This window comes from Salmo trutta, chromosome 29 (assembly GCF_901001165.1).
Source record: "Salmo trutta chromosome 29, fSalTru1.1, whole genome shotgun sequence".
NCBI lineage: Eukaryota > Metazoa > Chordata > Actinopteri > Salmoniformes > Salmonidae > Salmo > Salmo trutta.
This window is the reverse complement of record NC_042985.1, coordinates 2260015-2283506: the sequence shown is the minus strand read 5'-3', so window position 1 is coordinate 2283506 and position 23492 is coordinate 2260015. Positions and strand designations below refer to the sequence as shown.

Here is a 23492-nt window from a genome sequence, read left to right as displayed (position 1 = left end):
AGGCTGTTTAGGGACTAGTTAAGCGCTGGTCAGAGGCTCTTTAGGGACTAGTTAAGCGCTGGTCAGAGGCTGTTTAGGGACTAGATAAGGGTTGGTCAGAGGCTGTTTAGGGACTAGATAAGGGTTGGTCAGAGGCTGTTTAGGGACTAGTTAAGCGCTGGTCAGAGGCTGTTTAGGGACTAGTTAAGCGCTGGTCAGAGGCTGTTTAGGGACTAGTTAAGCGCTGGTCAGAGGCTGTTTAGGGACTAGATAAGGGTTGGTCAGAGGCTGTTTAGGGACTAGTTAAGCGCTGGTCAGAGGCTGTTTAGGGACTAGTTAAGCGCTGGTCAGAGGCTGTTTAGGGACTAGTTAAGCGCTGGTCAGAGGCTGTTTAGGGACTAGTTAAGCGCTGGTCAGAGGCTGTTTAGGGACTAGTTAAGCGCTGGTCAGAGGCTGTTTAGGGACTAGTTAAGCGCTGGTCAGAGGCTGTTTAGGGACTAGTTAAGGGCTGGTCAGAGGCTGTTTAGGGACTAGTTAAGGGTTGGTCAGAGGCTGTTTAGGGACTAGTTAAGCGCTGGTCAGAGGCTGTTTAGGGACTAGTTAAGCGCTGGTCAGAGGCTGTTTAGGGACTAGTTAAGCGCTGGTCAGAGGCTGTTTAGGGACTAGTTAAGCGCTGGTCAGAGGCTGTTTAGGCACTAGTTAAGCGCTGGTCAGAGGCTGTTTAGGGACTAGTTAAGGGTTGGTCAGAGGCTGTTTAGGGACTAGTTAAGCGCTGGTCAGAGGCTGTTTAGGGACTAGTTAAGCGCTGGTCAGAGGCTGTTTAGGGACTAGTTAAGCGCTGGTCAGAGGCTGTTTAGGGACTAGTTAAGCGCTGGTCAGAGGCTGTTTTGGCACTAGTTAAGCGCTGGTCAGAGGCTGTTTAGGGATTAGTTAAGCGCTGGTCAGAGGCTGTTTAGGGACTAGTTAAGCTCTGGTCAGAGGCTGTTTAGGGACTAGTTAAGCGCTGGTCAGAGGCTGTTTAGGGACTAGTTAAGCGCTGGTCAGAGGCTCTTTAGGGACTAGTTAAGCGCTGGTCAGAGGCTGTTTAGGGACTAGATAAGGGTTGGTCAGAGGCTGTTTAGGGACTAGATAAGGGTTGGTCAGAGGCTCTTTAGGGACTAGTTAAGCGCTGGTCAGAGGCTCTTTAGGGACTAGTTAAGCGCTGGTCAGAGGCTGTTTAGGGACTAGTTAAGCGCTGGTCAGAGGCTGTTTAGGGACTAGTTAAGCGCTGGTCAGAGGCTGTTTAGGGACTAGTTAAGCGCTGGTCAGAGGCTGTTTAGGGACTAGTTAAGCGCTGGTCAGAGGCTGTTTAGGGACTAGATAAGGGCTGGTCAGAGGCTGTTTAGGGACTAGTTAAGGGTTGGTCAGAGGCTCTTTAGGGACTAGTTAAGCGCTGGTCAGAGGCTCTTTAGGGACTAGTTAAGCGCTGGTCAGAGGCTGTTTAGGGACTAGTTAAGCGCTGGTCAGAGGCTGTTTAGGGACTAGTTAAGCGCTGGTCAGAGGCTGTTTAGGGACTAGTTAAGCGCTGGTCAGAGGCTGTTTAGGGACTAGTTAAGCGCTGGTCAGAGGCTGTTTAGGGACTAGATAAGGGTTGGTCAGATGCTGTTTAGGGACTAGTTAAGGGCTGGTCAGAGGCTGTTTAGGGACTAGTTAAGCGCTGGTCAGAGGCTGTTTAGGGACTAGTTAAGCGCTGGTCAGAGGCTGGCTAGTGGTGGGCTGACTGACCACATGGTTATTGAGTCCTGTGGTGAGCTCAGCAGCAGATGTGAAGCCACATCACATCACAGTGGATTATTCTTTTAGAGGTGGACAACACAGCAGTATCTAGCAACCGCTGCAGTGTCTCTGACTGACCCCCCCCCCCCCATGCTCTCTCTGGGTGGGGTGGTGGGGTGGTGGGGGGCTAGCTGCCATCAGGAAGTCAGAATCTTACTGTTCCAGATGACTGCCCATTTCTGTTCCATTCATTTCATTTCTAACTCAAAATATTGGCATTTATCGCTTCCACTGATTCACGTCTTGTCTACCACGCCGCCGGAGAATAAATATATCTGGGGGAAACACTGTGCCATTTCATTGAGTTGACCAAGCTAGTTGATTCTGATTTCACACTGTATAGGGAATAGGGCCCTGGTTTATAGTTGTGCGTTATATAGGGAATAGGGCCCTGGTGTAAAGTAGTGCACTATATAGGAAATAGGCTGCCGTTTGGGCCTCCGCTGGTGTGATCTGGTACAGGGTGTTAAGTGTTCTGCTGTCTGTCTGTCTGTCTCTGTCTGTCTGTCCATATTCCCTGGTCCCACAGATACCTGTGACTGGTCTGATCTCTACTTCCTGGTCCCACAGATACCTGTGACTGGTCTGATCTCTACTTCCTGGTCCCACAGATACCTGTGACTGGTCTGATCTCTATTCCCTGGTCCCACAGATACCTGTGACTGGTCTGATCTTTACTTCCTGGTCCCACAGATACCTGTGTGACTGGTCTGATCTCTATTCCCTGGTCCCACAGATACCTGTGACTGGTCTGATCTTTACTTCCTGGTCCCACAGATACCTGTGACTGGTCTGATCTTTACTTCCTGGTCCCACAGATACCTGTGTGACTGGTCTGATCTCTACTTCCTGGTCCCACAGATACCTGTGACTGGTCTGATCTCTACTTCTTGGTCCCACAGATACCTGTGACTGGTCTGATCTCTACTTCTTGGTCCCACAGATACCTGTGACTGGTCTGATCTCTACTTCCTGGTCCCACAGATACCTGTGACTGATCTGATCTCTACTTCCTGGTCCCACAGATACCTGTGACTGGTCTGATCTCTACTTCCTGGTCCCACAGATACCTGTGACTGGTCTGATCTCTACTTCTTGGTCCCACAGATACCTGTGACTGGTCTGATCTCTACTTCCTGGTCCCACAGATACCTGTGACTGGTCTGATCTCTACTTCTTGGTCCCACAGATACCTGTGACTGATCTGATCTCTACTTCCTGGTCCCACAGATACCTGTGACTGGTCTGATCTCTACTTCCTGGTCCCACAGATACCTGTGACTGGTCTGATCTCTACTTCCTGGTCCCACAGATACCTGTGACTGGTCTGATCTCTACTTCCTGGTCCCACAGATACCTGTGACTGGTCTGATCTTTACTTCCTGGTCCCACAGATACCTGTGACTGGTCTGATCTCTAATCACTGATCCATCATCAACCCTAATGGAAGATCTCCATTAGAACCACAATGCTAGGCCCCAATAGACACACACACACACACACGCACACACACACGCACACACGCACACACACACACACACACACATATACACACACACACACATATACACACACACACACACACACACACAGGCTGTATAACACACACACACACACAGGCTGTATAACACGCACACACACACGTACATGCTCACAGCCAAACACACATAACACCCCTCCCCCACTAGGTTTCTTCCTAGGATTCCCTAATCTCCCTGTAGTGTGTCCAGCTCTGTATTAGAGGAGGAAGCTGTTGCCCCTCTCTATCTGTCTCTACTCTGTTCTGACGCAGACCGACGCTCCTAACAATGTCATTCAATTTCCTGTTTTTCACTTCACTGGAAAGACACTATCCTACTGTAGTGTACTGGAGTAGGATATATGGCTGACTGGCTGAGTGAAGTAGGAGTTATGGCTGACTGGATGAGTGAAGTAGGATATATGGCTGGCTGGCTGATTGAAGTAGGATATATGGCTGAGTGAAGTAGGATATATGGCTGGCTGGCTGAGTGAAGTAGGATATATGGCTGGCTGGCTGAGGGAAGTAGAATATATGGCTGACTGGCTGAGTGAAGTAGGATATATGGCTGACTGGCTGAGTGAAGTAGGATATATGGCTGGCTGGCTGAGTGAAGTAGCATTTATGGCTGACTGGCTGAGTGAAGTAGGATATATGGCTGGCTGGCTGGCTGAGTGTAGTAGGATATATGGCTGACTGGCTGATTGAAGTAGGATATATGGCTGAGTGAAGTAGGATATATGGCTGGCTGGCTGAGTGAAGTAGAATAAATGGCTGACTGGCTGAGTGAAGTAGGATATATGGCTGGCTGGCTGAGGGAAGTAGAATATATGGCTGACTGGCTGAGTGAAGTAGGATATATGGCTGGCTGGCTGGCTGAGTGAAGTAGCATATATGGCTGACTGGCTGAGTGAAGTAGGATATATGGCTGGCTGGCTGGCTGAGTGTAGTAGGATATATGGCTGACTGGCTGATTGAAGTAGGATATATGGCTGAGTGAAGTAGGATATATGGCTGGCTGGCTGAGTGAAGTAGGATATATGGCTGGCTGGCTGAGTGAAGTAGGATATATGGCTGGCTGGCTGAGTGAAGTAGAATATATGGCTGACTGGCTGAGTGAAGTAGGATATATGGCTGGCTGGCTGGCTGGCTGAGTGTAGTAGGATATATGGCTGACTGGCTGATTGAAGTAGGATTTATGGCTGAGTGAAGTAGGATATATGGCTGGCTGGCTGGCTGAGTGAAGTAGCATATATGGCTGACTGGCTGAGTGAAGTAGGATATATGGCTGGCTGGCTGGCTGAGTGTAGTAGGATATACGGCTGACTGGCTGATTGAAGTAGCATATATGGCTGAGTGAAGTAGGATATATGGCTGGCTGGCTGAGTGAAGTAGGATATATGGCTGGCTGGCTGAGTGAAGTAGCATATATGGCTGACTGGCTGAGTGAAGTAGGATATATGGCTGGCTGGCTGGCTGGCTGAGTGTAGTAGGATATATGGCTGACTGGCTGATTGAAGTAGGATTTATGGCTGAGTGAAGTAGGATATATGGCTGGCTGGCTGAGGGAAGTAGAATATATGGCTGACTGGCTGAGTGAAGTAGGATATATGGCTGACTGGCTGAGTGAGGTAGGATATATGGCTGGCTGGCTGAGTGAAGTAGGATATATGGCTGGCTGGCTGAGGGAAGTAGAATATATGGCTGACTGGCTGAGTGAAGTAGGATATATGGCTGAGTGGCTGAGTGTAGTAGGATATATGGCTGACTGGCTGATTGAAGTAGGATATATGGCTGAGTGAAGTAGGATATATGGCTGGCTGGCTGAGTGAAGTAGAATATATGGCTGGCTGGCTGAGTGAAGTAGGATGTATGGCAGGCTGTCTGAGTGGCGTAGGATCTATGGCTGGCTGGCTGAGTGGAGTAGGATCTATGGCTGGCTGGCTGAGTAGAGTAGGATACACAGCTCTGACTGACTGGAGTAGAGAAACACCACTCTGACTGACTGACTGGAGTAGAGAAACACCACACTGACTGACTGACTGGAGTAGAGAAACACAGCTCTGACTGACTGGAGTAGAGAAACACCACTCTGACTGACTGACTGGAGTAGAGAAACACCACTCTGACTGACTGACTGACTGACTGGAGTAGAGAAACACCACTCTGACTGACTGGAGTAGAGAAACACCACTCTGACTGACTGGAGTAGAGAAACACCACTCTGACTGACTGACTGGAGTAGAGAAACACCGCTCTGACTGACTGACTGGAGTAGAGAAACGCCGCTCTGACTGACTGGAGTAGAGAAACACCACTCTGACTGACTGACTGGAGTAGAGAAACACCACTCTGACTGACTGGAGTAGAGAAACACCACTCTGACTGACTGGAGTAGAGAAACACCGCTCTGACTGACTGACTGGAGTAGAGAAACACCACTCTGACTGACTGGAGTAGAGAAACACCACTCTGACTGACTGACTGGAGTAGAGAAACACCACTCTGACTGACTTGAGTAGAGAAACACCGCTCTGACTGACTGACTGACTGGAGTAGAGAAACACCACTCTGACTGACTGACTGGAGTAGAGAAACACCACTCTGACTGACTGACTGGAGTAGAGAAACACCACTCTGACTGACTGGAGTAGAGAAACACCGCTCTGACTGACTTGAGTAGAGAAACACCACTCTGACTGACTGGAGTAGAGAAACACCACTCTGACTGACTGACTGGAGTAGAGAAACACCACTCTGACTGACTTGAGTAGAGAAACACCACTCTGACTGACTGGAGTAGAGAAACACCACTCTGACTGACTGACTGGAGTAGAGAAACACCACTCTGACTGACTTGAGTAGAGAAACACCACTCTGACTGACTGACTGGAGTAGAGAAACACCACTCTGACTGACTTGAGTAGAGAAACACCGCTCTGACTGACTGACTGGAGTAGAGAAACACCACTCTGACTGACTGGAGTAGAGAAACACCACTCTGACTGACTGGAGTAGAGAAACACCACTCTGACTGACTGGAGTAGAGAAACACCACTCTGACTGACTGACTGGAGTAGAGAAACACCACTCTGACTGACTTGAGTAGAGAAACACCACTCTGACTGACTGACTGGAGTAGAGAAACACCACTCTGACTGACTTGAGTAGAGAAACACCGCTCTGACTGACTGACTGGAGTAGAGAAACACCACTCTGACTGACTGGAGTAGAGAAACACCGCTCTGACTGACTTGAGTAGAGAAACACCACTCTGACTGACTTGAGTAGAGAAACACCACTCTGACTGACTGACTGGAGTAGAGAAACACCACTCTGACTGACTGACTGGAGTAGAGTAGAGAAACACCACTCTGACTGACTGACTGGAGTAGAGAAACACCACTCTGACAGACTGGAGTAGAGAAACACCGCTCTGACTGACTGACTGGAGTAGAGAAACACCACTCTGACTGACTGGAGTAGAGAAACACACCGCTCTGACTGACTGACTGGAGTAGAGAAACACCACTCTGACTGACTGACTGGAGTAGAGAAACACCACTCTGACTGACTGGAGTAGAGAAACACCACTCTGACTGACTGGAGTAGAGAAACACCGCTCTGACTGACTGACTGGAGTAGAGAAACACTGCTCTGACTGACTGGAGTAGAGAAACACCGCTCTGACTGACTGGAGTAGAGAAACACCACTCTGACTGACTGGAGTAGAGAAACACCGCTCTGACTGACTGGAGTAGAGAAACACCACTCTGACTGACTGGAGTAGAGAAACACCACTCTGACTGACTGACTGGAGTAGAGAAACACCACTCTGACTGACTGGAGTAGAGAAACACCACTCTGACTGACTGGAGTAGAGAAACACCGCTCTGACTGACTGACTGGAGTAGAGAAACACCACTCTGACTGACTGACTGGAGTAGAGAAATACCACTCTGACTGACTGACTGGAGTAGAGAAACACCACTCTGACTGACTGGAGTAGAGAAACACCACTCTGACTGACTGGAGTAGAGAAATACCGCTCTGACTGACTGGAGTAGAGAAACACCACTCTGACTGACTGGAGTAGAGAAACACCACTCTGACTGACTGACTGGAGTAGAGAAACACCACTCTGACTGACTGGAGTAGAGAAACACCACTCTGACTGACTGGAGTAGAGAAACACCGCTCTGACTGACTGGAGTAGAGAAACACCGCTCTGACTGACTGGAGTAGAGAAACACCACTCTGACTGACTGACTGGAGTAGAGAAACACCGCTCTGACTGACTGGAGTAGAGAAACACCGCTCTGACTGACTGGAGTAGAGAAACACCACTCTGACTGACTGACTGGAGTAGAGAAACACCGCTCTGACTGACTGGAGTAGAGAAACACCACTCTGACTGACTGGAGTAGAGAAACACCACTCTGACTGACTGGAGTAGAGAAACACCGCTCTGACTGACTGGGGTAGCCTCTCTGTGTTAGTGATGGCTGTTTAACATTCTGATGGCCTTCAGATAGAAGCTTTTTTTCATTCTCTCAGTCCAAGCTTTGATGCAGCTGTACTGACCTGGCCTTCTGGATGATAATGGTGTGAACAGACAGTGACTCGGGTGGTTGTTGTCATTGATGATCTTTTTGGCCTTCTTTTTACATCGGGTGCTGTAGATGTCATGGAGGGCAGGTAGTTTGCCCCTGGTGATGCGTTGTGCAGACCTCACTACCCTCTGGAGAGCCTTGCGGTTGTGGGCGGTGCAGTTGCCATACCAGGCTGTGATACAGCCCAACAGGATGCTGTCAATTGTGCATCTGTAAAAGTTTGTGAGGGTTTTAGGTGACAAGCCACATTTCTTCAGCCTCCTGAGGTTGAAGAGGCGCTGTTGCTCCTTCTTCACCATGCTGTCTGTGTGGGAGGACCATTTCAGTTTGTCTGTGATGTGTACGCCGAGGAACTTAAATCTTTTCACCTTCTCCACTGCTGTCCCGTCGATGTGGATAGGGGGGTGCTCCATCTGCTGTTTCCTGAAGTCCACAATCATCTCCTTTGTTTTGTTGACGTTGAGTGAGAGGATGTTTTCCTGACACCACACTCCAAAGCCCCTCACCTCCTCCCTGTAGGCCGTCTTGTCGTTGTTGGTAATCAAGTCTACCACTGTAATGTCGTCTGCAAACTTGATGATTGAGTTGGAGGCGTGCATGGCCACACAGTCATGGGTGAACAGGGAGTACAGGAGAGGGCTGAGCACGCACCCTTGTGGGGCTCCAGTGTTGAGGATCATCGAAGTGGAGATGTTGTTTCCTACATTCACCACCTGGGGGCGGCCCGTCAGGAAGTCCAGGACCCAGTTGCACAGGGCGGGGTTGAGACCCAGGGCCTCCAGCTTGATGATGAGCTTGGAGGGTACTATGGTGTTGAATGCTGAGCTGTAGTCAATGAACAGCATTCTTACATAGGTATTCCTCTTGTCCAGATGGGATAGAGCAGTGTGATGGCGATTGCATCGTCTGTGGACCTGTTGGGGCGGTATGCAAACTGTAGTGGGTCTAGGGTGGCCGGTAAGGTGGAGGTGAAATGATCCTCGACTAGTCTCTCAAAGTACTTCATGATGACAGAAGTGGGTGCTACGGGGCGGTAGTCATTTAGTTCAGTTATCTTTGCCTTCCTGGGTACAGGAACAATGGTGGCCATCTTGAAGCATGCGGGGACAGCAGACTGGGATAGGGAGCGATTGAATATGTCTGTAAACGTTGAGGAATATGTCGCGCTCTCTCTCCCCCCCTCTCTCTCTCCCCGTCTCTCCTCTCTCTCCTCTCTCCCCCTCTCTCTCTCCCGTCTCTCCTCTCTCCCCCCCCCCTCTCTCCTCTCTCCCCCTTCTCTCCCCTCTCTCTCTCTCTCTCTCTCTCTCTCTCTCGCTCTCTCTCTCTCTCTCTCTCTCTCTCTCTCTCTCTCTCACCAGCTCAACAGAGCTGTCACTTACTTTTAGCTGCTCATGAACCCTGTGCAAATTAGGCCTGTGTGTGTGTGTGTGTGTGTGTGTGTGTGTGTGTGTGTGTGTGTGTGTGACTGGTACAGAACAGGAGGGAGAGAAACAGAGAACACACACCATAGTGGCCGGCCATGCTCCCTCACTAGCCTAGTGTTGTCTGCTTAGGTGCCAGCTTGATGTGTGTCTAACACTGGCTATTCCAGTTACACAACCCTGCCTGCCTGTCGTTGTGCTGTCTCTGTCAGCATCAATTAGAGAGGCTATTCCAGTTACACAACCCTGCCTGCCTGTCGTTGTGCTGTCTCTGTCAGCATCAATTAGAGAGGCTATTCCAGTTACACAACCCTGCCTGCCTGTCGTTGTGCTGTCTCTGTCAGCATCAATTAGAGAGGCTATTCCAGTTACACAACCCTGCCTGCCTGTCGTTGTGCTGTCTCTGTCAGCATCAATTAGAGAGGCTATTCCAGTTACACAACCCTGCCTGCCTGTCGTTGTGCTGTCTCTGTCAGCATCAATTAGAGAGGCTATTCCAGTTACACAACCCTGACCGCCTGTCGTTGTGCTGTCTCTGTCAGCATCAATTAGTGGGAAACCTCTATTCCATCTCTCTCTCCCTCCCTTTGCCCATCTCTCTCTCCCTCCCTCTATTCCATCCATCTCTCCCTCCCTTTGCCCATCTCTCCCTCCCTCTATTCCATCCCTCTCTCCCTCCCTTTGCCCATCTCTCTCTCCCTCCCTTTGCCCATCTCTCTCTCCCTCCCTCTATTCCATCCCTCTCTCCCTCCCTTTGCCCATCTCTCTCTCCCTCCCTCTTCCCATCTCTCTCCCTCCCTTTGCCCATCTCTCTCTCCCTCCCTCTATTCCATCCCTCTCTCCCTCCCTTTTCCCATCTCTCTCTCCCTCCCTCTATTCCATCCTTCTCTTCCCCCCTCTTCCCATCACTCTCTCCCTCCTTCTTCCCATCTCTCTCCCTCCTTCTTCCCATCTCTCTCCCTCCCTTTATCCATCCCTCTCTCCCTCCCTCTTCCCATCTCTCTCCCTCCCTTTATCCATCCCTCTCTCCCTCCCTCTTCTCATCTCTCTCTCCACCTCTATTCCACCCCTCTCTCCCCCCTCTATCATCCCTCTCTCCCCACCTCTCTCCATCCCTCTCTCTCCCTCTCTCCCTCCCTCTCCATCCCTCTCTCTCTCCATCCCTCTCTCCATCCCTCTCTCTCTCTCTCTCCCCACCTCTCTCCCTCCCTCCCTCTCTCTCTCCATCTCTCTCCACCCAGCCACAGCATTGTGTTCTGCTCCTCTAGTCTCCACTAGAGCCCATGGCAAAACTCTGTACGTCAGAGCTCTGACCCCAACACAACTCCCAAGCGTGACTGTGTGTGTGTCCCCGTGTGTGTCCGTGTTTGTCCGTGTGTGTCCGTGTGTGTCCGTGTGTGTCCGTCCGTGTGTGTCCGTGCGTGTGTGTGTGTATGTGTGTGCGTGTGTGTGTGTGTGTGCGTGTGTGCGTGTGTGCGTGTGTGTGTGTGTGTGTGTGTGTGTGTGTGTGTGTGTGTGTGTGTGCGTGTGTGCGTGTGTGCGTGTGTGCGTGTGTGTGTGTGTGTGTCCGTGTCCCCGTCCATGTCCCCTGATTTAGTTTTCCAGTAGTATTTCTACAGGAGGGAGAAGCATTGCATTCCTTCTTGTTCCTGGTCCATAGGAAGTGGCATGTGGGATTGGAGAACTCCAGCAATCAGTTGATTAGAGCGGACATGTCTAAAGTCATCAGAACCAGGTCTGGCAGTTGAAATGCACCGTTGGTTTACATTCTATATGTTGACCTTTAGAGACAACATGTCATGAGGAAACAGTACACTACAGCACTCTCTGACCTTACTGTCGTCATGACCTGTCACCTCTTCTAGACTGAGCTGGTCTGCACACGAGGGGAAACTTCTCCTCTCTCTCTCCATCCTTCTCTCCTCTCTCTCCATCCTCTCCTCTCTCTCTCCATCCTTCTCTCCTCTCTCTCTCCATCCTCTCCTCTCTCTCTCATCCTTCTCTCCTCTCTCTCTCCATCCTTCTCTCCTCTCTCCCTCCATCCTCCTCTCCTCTCTCTCTCCATCCTTCTCTCCTCTCTCTCTCCATCCTTCTCTCCTCTCTCTCCATCCTCTCCTCTCTCTCTCATCCTTCTCTCCTCTCTCTCTCCATCCTTCTCTCCTCTCTCCCTCCATCCTCCTCTCCTCTCTCTCTCCATCCTTCTCTCCTCTCTCTCTCCATCCTTCTCTCCTCTCTCTCCATCCTCTCCTCTCTCTCATCCTTCTCTCCTCTCTCTCTCCATCCTTCTCTCTCCCTCCATCCTCCTCTCCTCTCTCCATCCTTCTCTCCTCTCTCTCCATCCTTCTCTCCTCTCCTCTCTCCATCCTTCTCTCCTCTCTCTCCATCCTCCTCTCCTCTCTCTCTCCATCCTTCTCTCCTCTCTCTCTCCATCCTTCTCTCCTCTCTCTCCATCCTTCTCTCCTCTCCTCTCTCCATCCTTCTCTCCTCTCTCTCCATCCTCCTCTCCTCTCTCTCTCCATCCTTCTCTCCTCTCTCTCTCCATCCTTCTCTCCTCTCTCCTTTCCTCTTGCCTCTGACCCTCTCCTCCTCTGTTTCTCCCTCTCTCCCTGAGAAAGAACAGATTATCACAGAATGCATCAACACTGTAGCAACCCGTCTGTGATGTCATTGGGATTCTTGGTAGACTTTACAGCAGTCAGCCAGTCAGTCAGCCAGTCAGTCAGCCAGTCAGTCAGTCAGTCAGCCAGTCAGCCAGGACCTAGTGACTCTTCTCTCCTCTGTGACGTCAATACTACCTGTCTCTAATCATCTTTCCCTGTGCCTCTCTGTTTTCCTGACAGCTTACCTTTTACCAAAAACTAAGTGATTTAAAGCTGCCCACACGCCATGTTTTCACTAATTCATCTTCGCCTGTGTCTCTGTGTGTGTTTCAGAGATGTGTGTGTGTGTGTGTGTGTTTCAGAGATGTGTGTGTGTGTTTCTGTGTGTGTGCGTGTGCGTGTGTGCGTGTGTGTGTGTGTGTGTCTCACGTGCACAGATTGTTTACTGGAAGAAATGAGAGGAATTCTAGAGGGATGGCGGCTCGCAAGGGGCTTGGTTACCATGGTTACTTAACCCCTGCATGAGGTGGGCTGCCACTTAGCAGGAAGGAAGCTAAATTATTTGCAGACAGAAGAATAGAGAGAAAATACTCACTCTCTCTCTCCCTCCCTCTCTCTCTCTAGCTTTCTTTACTCTCTCATTCTCTCTCTCGCTTTTTCTCTCTCTCTCTTTACTCTCAGTCTCTCTTTCTGTCTCTCTCTCTCTCGCTGTCTCTGTCTCGCTCTCTGTCTTTCTCTCTCAATTCAATTTCAATTCAAGGGGCTTTATTGGCATGGGAAACATATGTTAACATTGCCAAAGCAAGTGAAATAGATAATAAACAAAAGTGAAATAAACAATAAAAATGAACAGTAAACATTACACTCATAGAAGTTCCAAAAGAATAAAAACATTACAAATGTCATATTATGTCTATATACAGTGTTGTAATGATGTGCAAATGGTTAAAGTACAAAAGGGAAAATAAATAAACATAAATATGGGTTGTATTTACAATGTTGTTTGTTCTTCACTGGTTGACCTTTTCTTGTGGCAACAGGTCACAAATATTGCAGCTGTGATGGCACACTGTGGAATTTCACCCAGTAGATATGGGAGTTTATCAAAATTGAGTTTGTTTTCAAATTCTTTGTGGATCTGTGTAATCTGAGAGAAATATGAGTCTCTAATATGGTCATACATTTGGCAGGAGGTTAGGAAGTGCAGCTCAGTTTCCACCTCATTTTGTGGGCAGTGTGCACATAGCCTGTCTTCTCTTGAGAGCCAGGTCTGCCTACGGCGGCCTCTCTCAATAGCAAGGCCATGCTCACTGAGTCTGTACATAGTCAAAACATTCCTTAACCTTGGGTCAGTCACAGTGGTCAGGTATTCTGCCACTGTGTACTCTCTGTTTAGGGCCAAATAGCATTCTAGTTTGCTCAGTTTTTTTGTTAATTTTTTCCAATGTGTCATGTAATTATCTTTTTGTTTTCTCGTGATTTGGTTGGGTCTAATTGTGTTGCTGTCCTGGGGCTCTGTGGGGTGTGTTTATGTTTGTGAACAGAGCCCCAGGACCAGCTTGCTTAGGGGACTCTTCTCCAGGTTCATCTCTCTGTAGGTGATGGCTTTGTTATGGAAGGTTTTGGAATCACTTCCTTTTATGTGGTTGTAGAATTTAACGGCTCTTTTCTGGATTTTGATCATTAGCGGGTATCGGCCTAATTCTGCTCTGCATACATTATTTGGTGTTTTACGTTGTACACAGAGGATATTTTTGCAGAATTCTACATGCAGAGTCTCAATTTGGTGTTTGTCCCATTTTGTGAATTCTTGGTTGGTGAGCGTACCCCAGACCTCACAACCATAAAGGGCAATGGGTTCTATAACTGATTCAAGTATTTTTAGCCAAATCCTAATTGGTATGTTGAATTTTATGTTCCTTTTGATGGGATAGAAGGCCCTTCTTGCCTTGTCTCTCAGATCGTTCACAGCTCTGTGCAAGTTACCTGTGGTGCTGATGTCTCTCTATCTCTCTCTCTCTCTACTCTCTCTTTCTTTCTTTACTCTCTCTATCTCTCTTTACTCTTTGTCTCTATCTCTCTTTACTCTCTCTTTCTCTCTCCTCTCTATCTCTCTTTAATTTCTGTCTCTCTCTCTTTCTATCTCTCTTTGCTCTCTCATCAGAGTTTCAATTATTAAATTTTCTCTCTACGTATTTGAGGACCTAGTTCAGAAGGTCAGTCAGGACTATGATGTGTTTTGAGGCCTGTTCTATGTAACTATTGTTTGTCTAAACATTCTCCTTCCTTTTGTTTCAGAACACATTTACCCAGGTGCAGTTTGGACCAATGAGGTTATACGAAGATCATCTTGAGGTACAGATCCTATTGATACCTCTGTTGAATGTCCTGATCAGACTGAGAACTGAGGTACAGTTCCTATTGATACCTCTGTTGAATGTCCTGATCAGACTGAGAACTGAGGTACAGATCCTATTGATACCTCTGTTGAATGTCCTGATCAGACTGAGAACTGAGGTACAGTTCCTATTGATACCTCTGTTGAATGTCCTGATCAGACTGAGAACTGAGGTACAGTTCCTATTGATACCTCTGTTGAATGTCCTGATCAGACTGAGAACTGAGGTACAGATCCTATTGATACCTCTGTTGAATGTCCTGATCAGACTGAGAACTGAGGTACAGATCCTATTGATACCTCTGTTGAATGTCCTGATCAGACTGAGAACTGAGGTACAGATCCTATTGATACCTCTGTTGAATGTCCTGATCAGACTGAGAACTGAGGTACAGATCCTATTGATACCTCTGTTGAATGCCCTGATCAGATTGGAAACTGTCAACTTTGTGCTTTTCCCCATAACAACAAGGCCTATAATCTCCCATTTGAAAATGATTGAGTGTCTTTAAGACAACAATCCCTCTTTCAAACATTCAAACAGAAGAAAAAAAACTGTTAATGGGCGCTTTGTGTGTGGCGTACCCTGGTGTTGTCTAGGCAACAGAGCCAAACATCAACCACTATGGACATACTATAATGAACAATGCACATTATATATGAGTGAGTGTGTGTGTGTGTGTGTATGCCTGTGTGTGTGTGTGTGTGTGTATTCGTGCGTGCGGGCATGCTTGCGCGTGCGTGTGTGTGTATGACTTCACCGCAAGGCCGGCGTTCTCTGACCGATGGTCAATGGCTCATTATACCACATCTCTCAAACTCTGCTCTCTCCTTTGTCTAGTGTTAAACTATCCAGTAGTGAGGTGACGAGAGAGAGAGATGGAGGAAGAGAGAAGGTGCAGAGAGAGAGCGAGGGGGTGAGGGGGATAATATAGAGGGATGAAGGGAGGAGAGAGAGAGACCCAGCGAGAGAGGGGAGGGAGAAGGAATTTTTTTTAACTTTCACTGTAGGTGATTATATTTCCTGGAGTCCTTATGTTTTAGTTTTCTTAGATTGTTCATTGTTCCAGAACACTCAATAACAAATACCCAGTAACCTCTCCTCTAAGTGTTCAGAGTAAATAATCTCTCCTATAAGTGTTCAGAGGAAGTAACCTCTCCTCTAAGTGTTCAGAGTAAATAACCTCTCCTATAAGTGTTCAGAGTAAATTAGCTCTCCTCTAAGTGTTCAGAGGAAGTAACCTCTCCTCTAAGTGTTGAGTAAATAAACTCTCCTCTACGTGTTCAGAGGAGGTAACCTCTCCTCTAAGTGTTCAGAGTAAATAACCTGTCCTATAAGTGTTCAGAGTAAATTAGCTCTCCTCTATGTGTTCAGAGGAAGTAATCTCTCCTATAAGTGTTCAGAGTAAATTAGCTCTCCTCTAAGTGTTCAGAGGAAGTAACCGCTTCTCTAAGTGTTGAGTAAATAATCTCTCCTCTACGTGTTCAGAGGAAGGAACCTCTCCTCTAAGTGTTCAAAGGAAGTAACCTCTCCTCTAAGTGTTCAGAGTAAATAACCTCTCCTATAAGTGTTCAGAGTAAATAACCTCTCCTCTAAGTGTTCAGAGGAAGTAACCTCTCCTCTAAGTGTTCAGAGTAAATAACCTATCCTCTAAGTGTTGAGTAAATAACCTCTCCTCTAAGTGTTTAGAGCACCAATTTGTAAGTCGCTCTGGATAAGAGCGTCTGCTAAATGACGTAAATGTAAATGTAATGTGTTCAGAGTAAATTAGCTCTCCTCTAAGTGTTCAGAGTAAATAATCTCTCCTCCAAGTGTTCAGAGTAAGTAACCTCTCCTCTAAGTGTTCAGAGGAAGTAACCTCTCCTCCAAGTGTTCAGAGTAAGTAATCTCTCCTCTAAGTGTTCAGAGTAAGTAACCTCTCCTCCAAGTGTTCAGAGTAAGACGTGTGTCGTGTTCACAACTAACTAAGGGTGCGTCCCAAATGGCTCCCTATTAGCTGCAGTATATACTGTATATAAGGAATAGGGTGCTTTTTGGGACCCAGACGTTGCTGAAGCAGGTTGATTTGATCCATCCCATAGTATTGACTCACACTATTTGCGATAGTTTATACTATAGAGACCCTTTGTCAGCACAGACACAATAAACCATGTAATATGTTTAGCCTTAGTGTGTGAGACATGTCTTTGTTGACCTGGTTAGAGGAGGTGCTGGCTAGCGATGTAGAACACCTGGTTAGAGGAGGTGCTGGCTAGCAGAGTAGAACACCTGGTTAGGGGAGGTGCTGGCTAGCGATGTAGAACACCTGGTTAGGGGAGGTGCTGGCTAGCGATGTAGAACACCTGGTTAGGGGAGGTGCTGGCTAGCAGAGTAGAACACCTGTTTAGGGGAGGTGCTGGCTAGCGATGTAGAACACCTGGTTAGGGGAGGTGCTGGCTAGCGATGTAGAACACCTGGTTAAGGGAGGTGCTGTCTAGCAGAGTAGAACACCTGGTTAGGGGAGGTGCTGGCTAGCGATGTAGAACACCTGGTTAAGGGAGGTGCTGGCTAGCAGAGTAGAACACCTGGTTAGAGGAGGTGCTGGCTAGCAGAGTAGAACACCTGGTTAGGAGAGGTGCTGGCTAGCAGAGTAGAACACCTGTTTAGGGGAGGTGCTGGCTAGCGGAGTAGAACACCTGGTTAGAGGAGGTGCTGGCTAGCAGAGTAGAACACCTGGTTAGGGGAGGTGCTGGCTAGCAGAGTAGAACACCTGGTTAGAGGAGGTGCTGGCTAGCAGAGTAGAACACCTGGTTAGGGGAGGTGCTGGCTAGTAGAGTAGAACACCTGGTTAGGGGAGGTGCTGGCTAGCAGAGTAGAACACCTGGTTAGAGGAGGTGCTGGCTAGCAGAGTAGAACACCTGGTTGGCGGAGGTGCTGGCTAGCAGAGTAGAACACCTGGCTAGGGGAGGTGCTGGCTAGCAGAGTAGAACACCTGGTTAGGGGAGGTGCTGGCTAGCAGAGTAGAACACCTGGTTAGGGTAGGTGCTGGCTAGCAGAGTAGAACACCTGGTTAGGGGAGGTGCTGGCTAGCAGAGTAGAACACCTGGTTAGGGGAGGTGCTGGGTAACAGAGTAGAACACCTGGTTAGAGGAGGTGCTGGCTAGCAGAGTAGAACACCTGGTTAGGGGAGGTGCTGGCTAGCTGAGTAGAACACCTGGTTAGGGGAGGTGCTGGCAAGCAGAGTAGAACACCTGGTTAGGGGAGGTGCTGGCTAGCAGAGTAGAACACCTGGTTAGAGGAAGTGCTGGCTAGCAGAGTAGAACACCTGGTTAGGGGAGGTGCTGGCTAGCAGAGTAGAACACCTGGTTAGGGGAGGTGCTGGCTAGCAGAGTAGAACACCTGGTTAGGGGAGGTGCTGGCTAGCAGAGTAGAACACCTGGTTAGGAGAGGTGCTGGCTAGCGGAGTAGAACACCTGGTTAGGGGAGGTGCTGGCTAGCAGAGTAGAACACTTGGTTAGGGGAGGTGCTGGCTAGCGGAGTAGAACACCTGGTTAGGGGAGGTGCTGGCTAGCAGAGTAGAACACCTGGTTAGGGGAGGTGCTGGCTAGCTGAGTAGAATACCTGGTTAGGGGAGGTGCTGGCTAGCTGAGTAGAACACCTGGTTAGGGGAGGTGCTGGCTAGCAGAGTAGAACACCTCTTTAGGGGAGGTGCTGGCTAGCAGAGTAGAACACCTGGTTAGAGGAGGTGCTGGCTAGCAGAGTAGAACACCTGGTTAGGGGAGGTGCTGGCTAGCTGAGTAGAACACCTGGTTAGGGGAGGTGCTGGCTAGCTGAGTAGAACACCTGGTTAGGGGAGGTGCTGGCTAGCAGAGTAGAACACCTCTTTAGGGGAGGTGCTGGCTAGCAGAGTAGAACACCTGGTTAGAGGAGGTGCTGGCTAGCAGAGTAGAACACCTGGTTAGGGGAGGTGCTGGCTAGCAGAGTAGAACACCTGGTTAGGGGAGGTGCTGGCTAGCGGAGTAGAACACCTGGTTAGGAGACTGTTGGCTAGCAGAGTAGAACACCTGGTTAGGGGAGGTGCTGGCTAGCAGAGTAGGACACCTGGTTAGTGGAGGTGCTGGCTAGCAGAGTAGAACACCTGGTTAGGGGAGGTGCTGGCTAGCAGAGTAGAACACCTGGTTAGGGGAGGTGCTGGCTAGCAGAGTAGAACACCTGGTTAGGAGAGGTGCTGGCTAGCAGAGTAGAACACCTGGTTAGAGGAGGTGCTGGGTGACAGAGTAGAACACCTGGTTAGGGGAGGTGCTGGCTAGCAGAGTAGAACACCTGGTTAGGGGAGGTGCTGGCTAGCAGAGTAGAACACCTGGTTAGAGGAGGTGCTGGCTAGCAGAGTAGAACACCTGGTTAGGGGAGGTGCTGGCAGGCAGAGTAGAACACCTGGTTAGGGGAGGTGCTGGCTAGCAGAGTAGAACACCTGGTTAGGGGAGGTGCTGGCTAGCAGAGTAGAACACCTGGTTAGAGGAGGTGCTGGCTAGCAGAGTAGAACACCTGGTTAGGGGAGGTGCTGGCTAGCAGAGTAGGACACCTGGTTAGAGGAGGTGCTGGCTAGCAGAGTAGAACACTTCCTAGAAAAGGAGAGTCTCACACTGTTGAATCTCCCAGAAGGAGAAGATATTTCTAGTTTGGAGTAGAAGTCCACTTTCTCGATTTCTCTCTCTCTCCCTCACCCTCTCTCCCCTTCTATCCCTCTCGATGTCTCTCTCTCCCTCACTCTCTCTCCCCTTCTTTCCCTCTCGATGTCTCTCTCTCCCTCACTCTCTCTCCCCTTCTTTCCCTCTCGATGTCTCTCTCTCCCTCACTCTCTCTCCCCTTCTATCCCTCTCGATGTCTCTCTCTCCCTCACTCTCTCTCCCCTTCTTTCCCTCTCGATGTCTCTCTCCCTCACTCTATCTCCCCTTCTTTCCCTCTCGATGTCTCTCTCCCTCACTCTATCTCCCCTTCTATCCCTCTCGATGTCTCTCTCCCTCACTCTCTCTCCCCTTCTATCCCTCTCGATGTCTCTCTCTCCCTCACTCTCTCTCCTCTTCTTTCCCTCTCGATGTCTCTCTCCCTCACTCTATCTCCCCTTCTATCCCTCTCGATGTCTCTCTCCCTCACTCTCTCTCCCCTTCTTTCCCTCTCGATGTCTCTCTCCCTCACTCTCTCTCCCCTTCTTTCCCTCTCGATGTCTCTCTCCCTCACTCTCTCTCCCCTTCTTTCCCTCTCTCTCTCTCTCTCTCTCACTCTCACTCTCTCTTAAAACAGAATTCAACAATATTAAAACATTTATTGCACTTTGTAGGAAATCAGCTAAATGTATTGAATGTATTAGGAAGCTCATTCATTTGATCAAGTAAATTGTAAGACATGAACAAAATGCATCAGTGACAGGAATGCCCGTGTGTGTGTGTGTGTGTGTGTGTGTGTGTGTGTGTGTGTGTGTGTGTGTGTGTGTGTGGTGTGTGTGTGTGTGTGTGTGTGTGTGCGTGCGTGCGTGCGTGCGTGCGTGCGTGCGTGCGTGCGTGCGTGCGTGCGTGCGTGCGTGCGTGCGTGCGTGCGTGCGTGCGTGCGTGCGTGCGTGCGTGCGTGCGTGCGTGCGTGCGTGCGTGCGTGCGTGCGTGCGTGCGTGCGTGCGTGCGTGCGTGCGTGCGTGCGTGCGTGCGTGCAGAAGTCATTTTCAGGGGGGTCTCAGGGAGGACTTTAGCAGTACGTACGGTCTGACTGGTCTGTGGTAAAAACACAGGGCTGTGCCAGATCCAGTGAGCTACTACAGGAAGTCTGAATCACAGAGGAGGACACGTCTAACTGTTTTCCTGTTGTTTTCCAGCATTAGGTACATCTCTGTCACTGCTACAGGTGCAATATTATATTCCCTGTCATTCAATTACACAATATTTTTGATATTTTTGAGAATGAGTTGTTTAGACCAACACAAAACAACAATGACATAAAACAGAAAGAAGTGTTGTTATCCAACCAACAACAGCCTTCATCAGTTGTCTACGTGTGAAAGGTTCCAGCCTGCTGTATGGACAGGACAAGGAGTACATTTCCCATGATTGCCTTCTGAATAGGTTTGTTTGCAGGTTATCTTGTGTTGTGCGGTAAGATTTCACATCTATCTGAATAGGTTTGTTTGCAGGTTATCTTGTGTTGTGCGGTAAGATTTCACATCTATCTGAATAGGTTTGTTTGTAGGTTATCTTGTGTTGTGCGGTAAGATTTCACATCTATCTGAATAGGTTTGTTTGCAGGTTATCTTGTGTTGTGCGGTAAGATTTCACATCTATCTGAATAGGTTTGTTTGTAGGTTATCTTGTGTTGTGCGGTAAGATTTCACATCTATCTGAATAGGTTTGTTTGCATAGTACTGTATCAGTATGTTGTAGAGTAAGGCTTGAAATAAAGCTTGAAAGGAAATGTATGCATTCACTACTGTAAGTCGCTCTGGATAAGAGCGTCTGCTAAATGACTAAAATGTAAAATGTAACGTTTCCCATGAATGGGTGTGTTTGCAGACATCTTAAGTTAGACACAGTAAGACAATTTTTCACTGTTATCTGAATGGGTGTGTTTGTAAGCCCAATAAGTAGCTTACCCACCACTATCTACACTAGCCATCTATCTGAATGGGTGTGTTAGCAGTAGCTAAGTAGCTTAGCCTTATATACAGTTAGGCTAGTCTATGTGTTAGCAGTAGCGTAACCTTATCTACAGTTAGACTAGTGGGTGTGTTAGCAGTAGGTACAGTAAGTAGCTAGCCCACCCCTATCTACAGTGAATAAGTAGCTTTCCCATCACTATCCGAATGGGTTTATTTGCAGAATAGTAGCTTTCCCACCCCGTCTACTGTGAACGGGTGTTAGCAGAATAGCTTAAGTCATACAGTAAGAAGGTTTCCCATGTCTGAATAGGTGTGTTAGCAGTAATTAACTTTCCTACCGCTGTCTGTCTGTCTGTCTGTAGGCAGCCTACCTGAGAGGACTTGGCCTGGGCCCACATAACATAACCTATATCTAATCCTCCTGTCTGCCTGCATGGCTCTGCAGGAATGTTGACTTTTCTAGCAACATGCCAATGTGGAATTGTCATCTAATTCCAGACAGCATTCTTGCCTCCATAGCTGCCTCCATCGCTCTGCGATGATGCATCTACTACTTGGGATATGTATGCTGCCTGTAATGACAAGGGGTGTGGAGATAAGTGGATTATGGTTTGTGTTAGCGCTAAACTAGGCTAGCAGGACCTACAGTAAGTGGATATTATTTGTGTTGCTAGGCTAGCAGGACCTACATGGAATGTAGTTTGTGTTAGCGGCGCTCTGCTAGGCTATCTGGACCTAAGTTGAATATGTTTTGTGTTAGGCTAAACTACATGGTTTGTGTTAGGCTAAGCTAGGCTAGCTGGACCTAAGCGGAATGTGATTTGTGTTAGCCTAGGCTAGGCTACGTAGCTGGACCTTGGTGGAATATGGTTTGTGTTAGGCTAGTTTAAGCTAGGCTAGCTAGACCTAAGTAGAAAATGATTTGTGTTAGCGCTGGGCTAGGTAAGGCCAGAGAGGAAGAGGTTGAAGCGAGAGGGTTTACTCAATGAGAGTGTCGAATTTGGTCAACAAAAAATGTAATTGCTAATTTGCAACGTAAGGCTTATTTGACCTAATAGATGTTATGTAATGGTTTGGTTGTTACGAATGCACTGATATAAGTGGACGCATGTGGGATTTCACAAACTTTGAAAAAAACAACTCTGTATCGGAATTATTTACCCAGTCAGATATAGAGGAGTTATTTACCCAGTCAGATATAGTGTAGTGGTAAGAGGAGTTATTTACCCAGTCAGATATAGAGGAGTTATTTACCCAGTCAGATATAGAGGAGTGGCAAGAGGAATTATTTACCCAGTCAGATATAGAGGAGTTATTTACCCAGTCAGATATAGAGGAGTTATTTACCCAGTCAGATATAGAGGAGTTATTTACCCAGTCAGATATAGAGGAGTTATTTACCCAGTCAGATATAGTGTAGTGGTAAGAGGAGTTATTTACCCAGTCAGATATAGAGTTATTTACCCAGTCAGATATAGTGTAGTGACAAGAGGGATTATTTACCCAGTCAGATATAGAGGAGTTATTTACCCAGTCAGATAGAGTGTAGTGGTAAGAGGAGTTATTTACCCAGTCAGATATAGAGGAGTTATTTACCCAGTCAGATATAGAGGAGTTATTTACCCAGTCAGATATAGAGGAGTTATTTACCCAGTCAGATATAGTGTAGTGGTAAGAGGAGTTATTTACCCAGTCAGATATACAGGAGTTGTCACGGTTGTCTAGGACCAGTGGAGATGTGGAATCAGGAGCAGGAGACAGAGGGCCGGAGCAACTGTGTTTTAATAATAATAGAAAAAATGCAATAGCCGTAGGGCACAGGGCACGTGGCGAAGTCCGCCAGGGGAAAACACTTTTCCCAAAATAAGCGCACTGAAAAAAAACAGCGCACGGGGCGCAGCCCGGCAATATAATGTATACTAACAGGATACAATCACAACTGTCCTGAGTGAACAATAAACAATCCCGCACGAGAACCCCAACTGAAAATACACACTAAATAACCCCCCACTAATGACAAACACAAAACAGGTGCGGGATAGACAGACAAAACCAAAAGACACAGAAACAACGATCGGTGGCAGCTAATAGGCCGGCGACGACGACCAGCGAGCGCCGCCCGACCGAGGAGGGGCGCCACCTTCGTTAGATACTGTGACAGTACCCCTCCCCTGGTGCGCCGATGCCGGCCTCGGGGACGGCCCGGAGGGCGAGGCGCCGGCCGATCCGGACGGCGACGGTGGAATTCTTGTAGCATAGGTGGATCTAGAATGTCCGCCGCCGGAACCCAGCACCTCTCCTCCGGACCGTACCCCTCCCAGTCCACGAGGTACTGCAGGCCCCCTACCCGACGTCGGGAGTCCAGGATGGTTCGGACTGTGTACGCCGGGGCCCCCCCGATGTCCAGGGGGGGCGGGGGGACCTCCAGCACCTCATCGTCCTGCAGTGGACCAGCTACCACCGGCCTGAGGAGAGACACATGAAACGAGGGGTTAATGCGGTAATATGAAGGGAGTTGTAACCTGTA

General features: G+C 48.5%; 1 protein-coding gene across 1 annotated transcript in view; it reads left to right on the top strand.

Annotated features, from left to right (window-relative positions):
- LOC115166755 (high affinity cAMP-specific and IBMX-insensitive 3',5'-cyclic phosphodiesterase 8A) overlaps positions 1 to 23492 on the top strand; it is a 129751-nt gene that overhangs the window by 51430 nt on the left and 54829 nt on the right. Inside the window, exon 2 of the mRNA XM_029720531.1 lies at positions 14246 to 14302. Coding sequence (XP_029576391.1) covers positions 14246 to 14302 — 57 coding nt within the window. The remainder of the gene's footprint in view (positions 1 to 14245; positions 14303 to 23492) is intronic.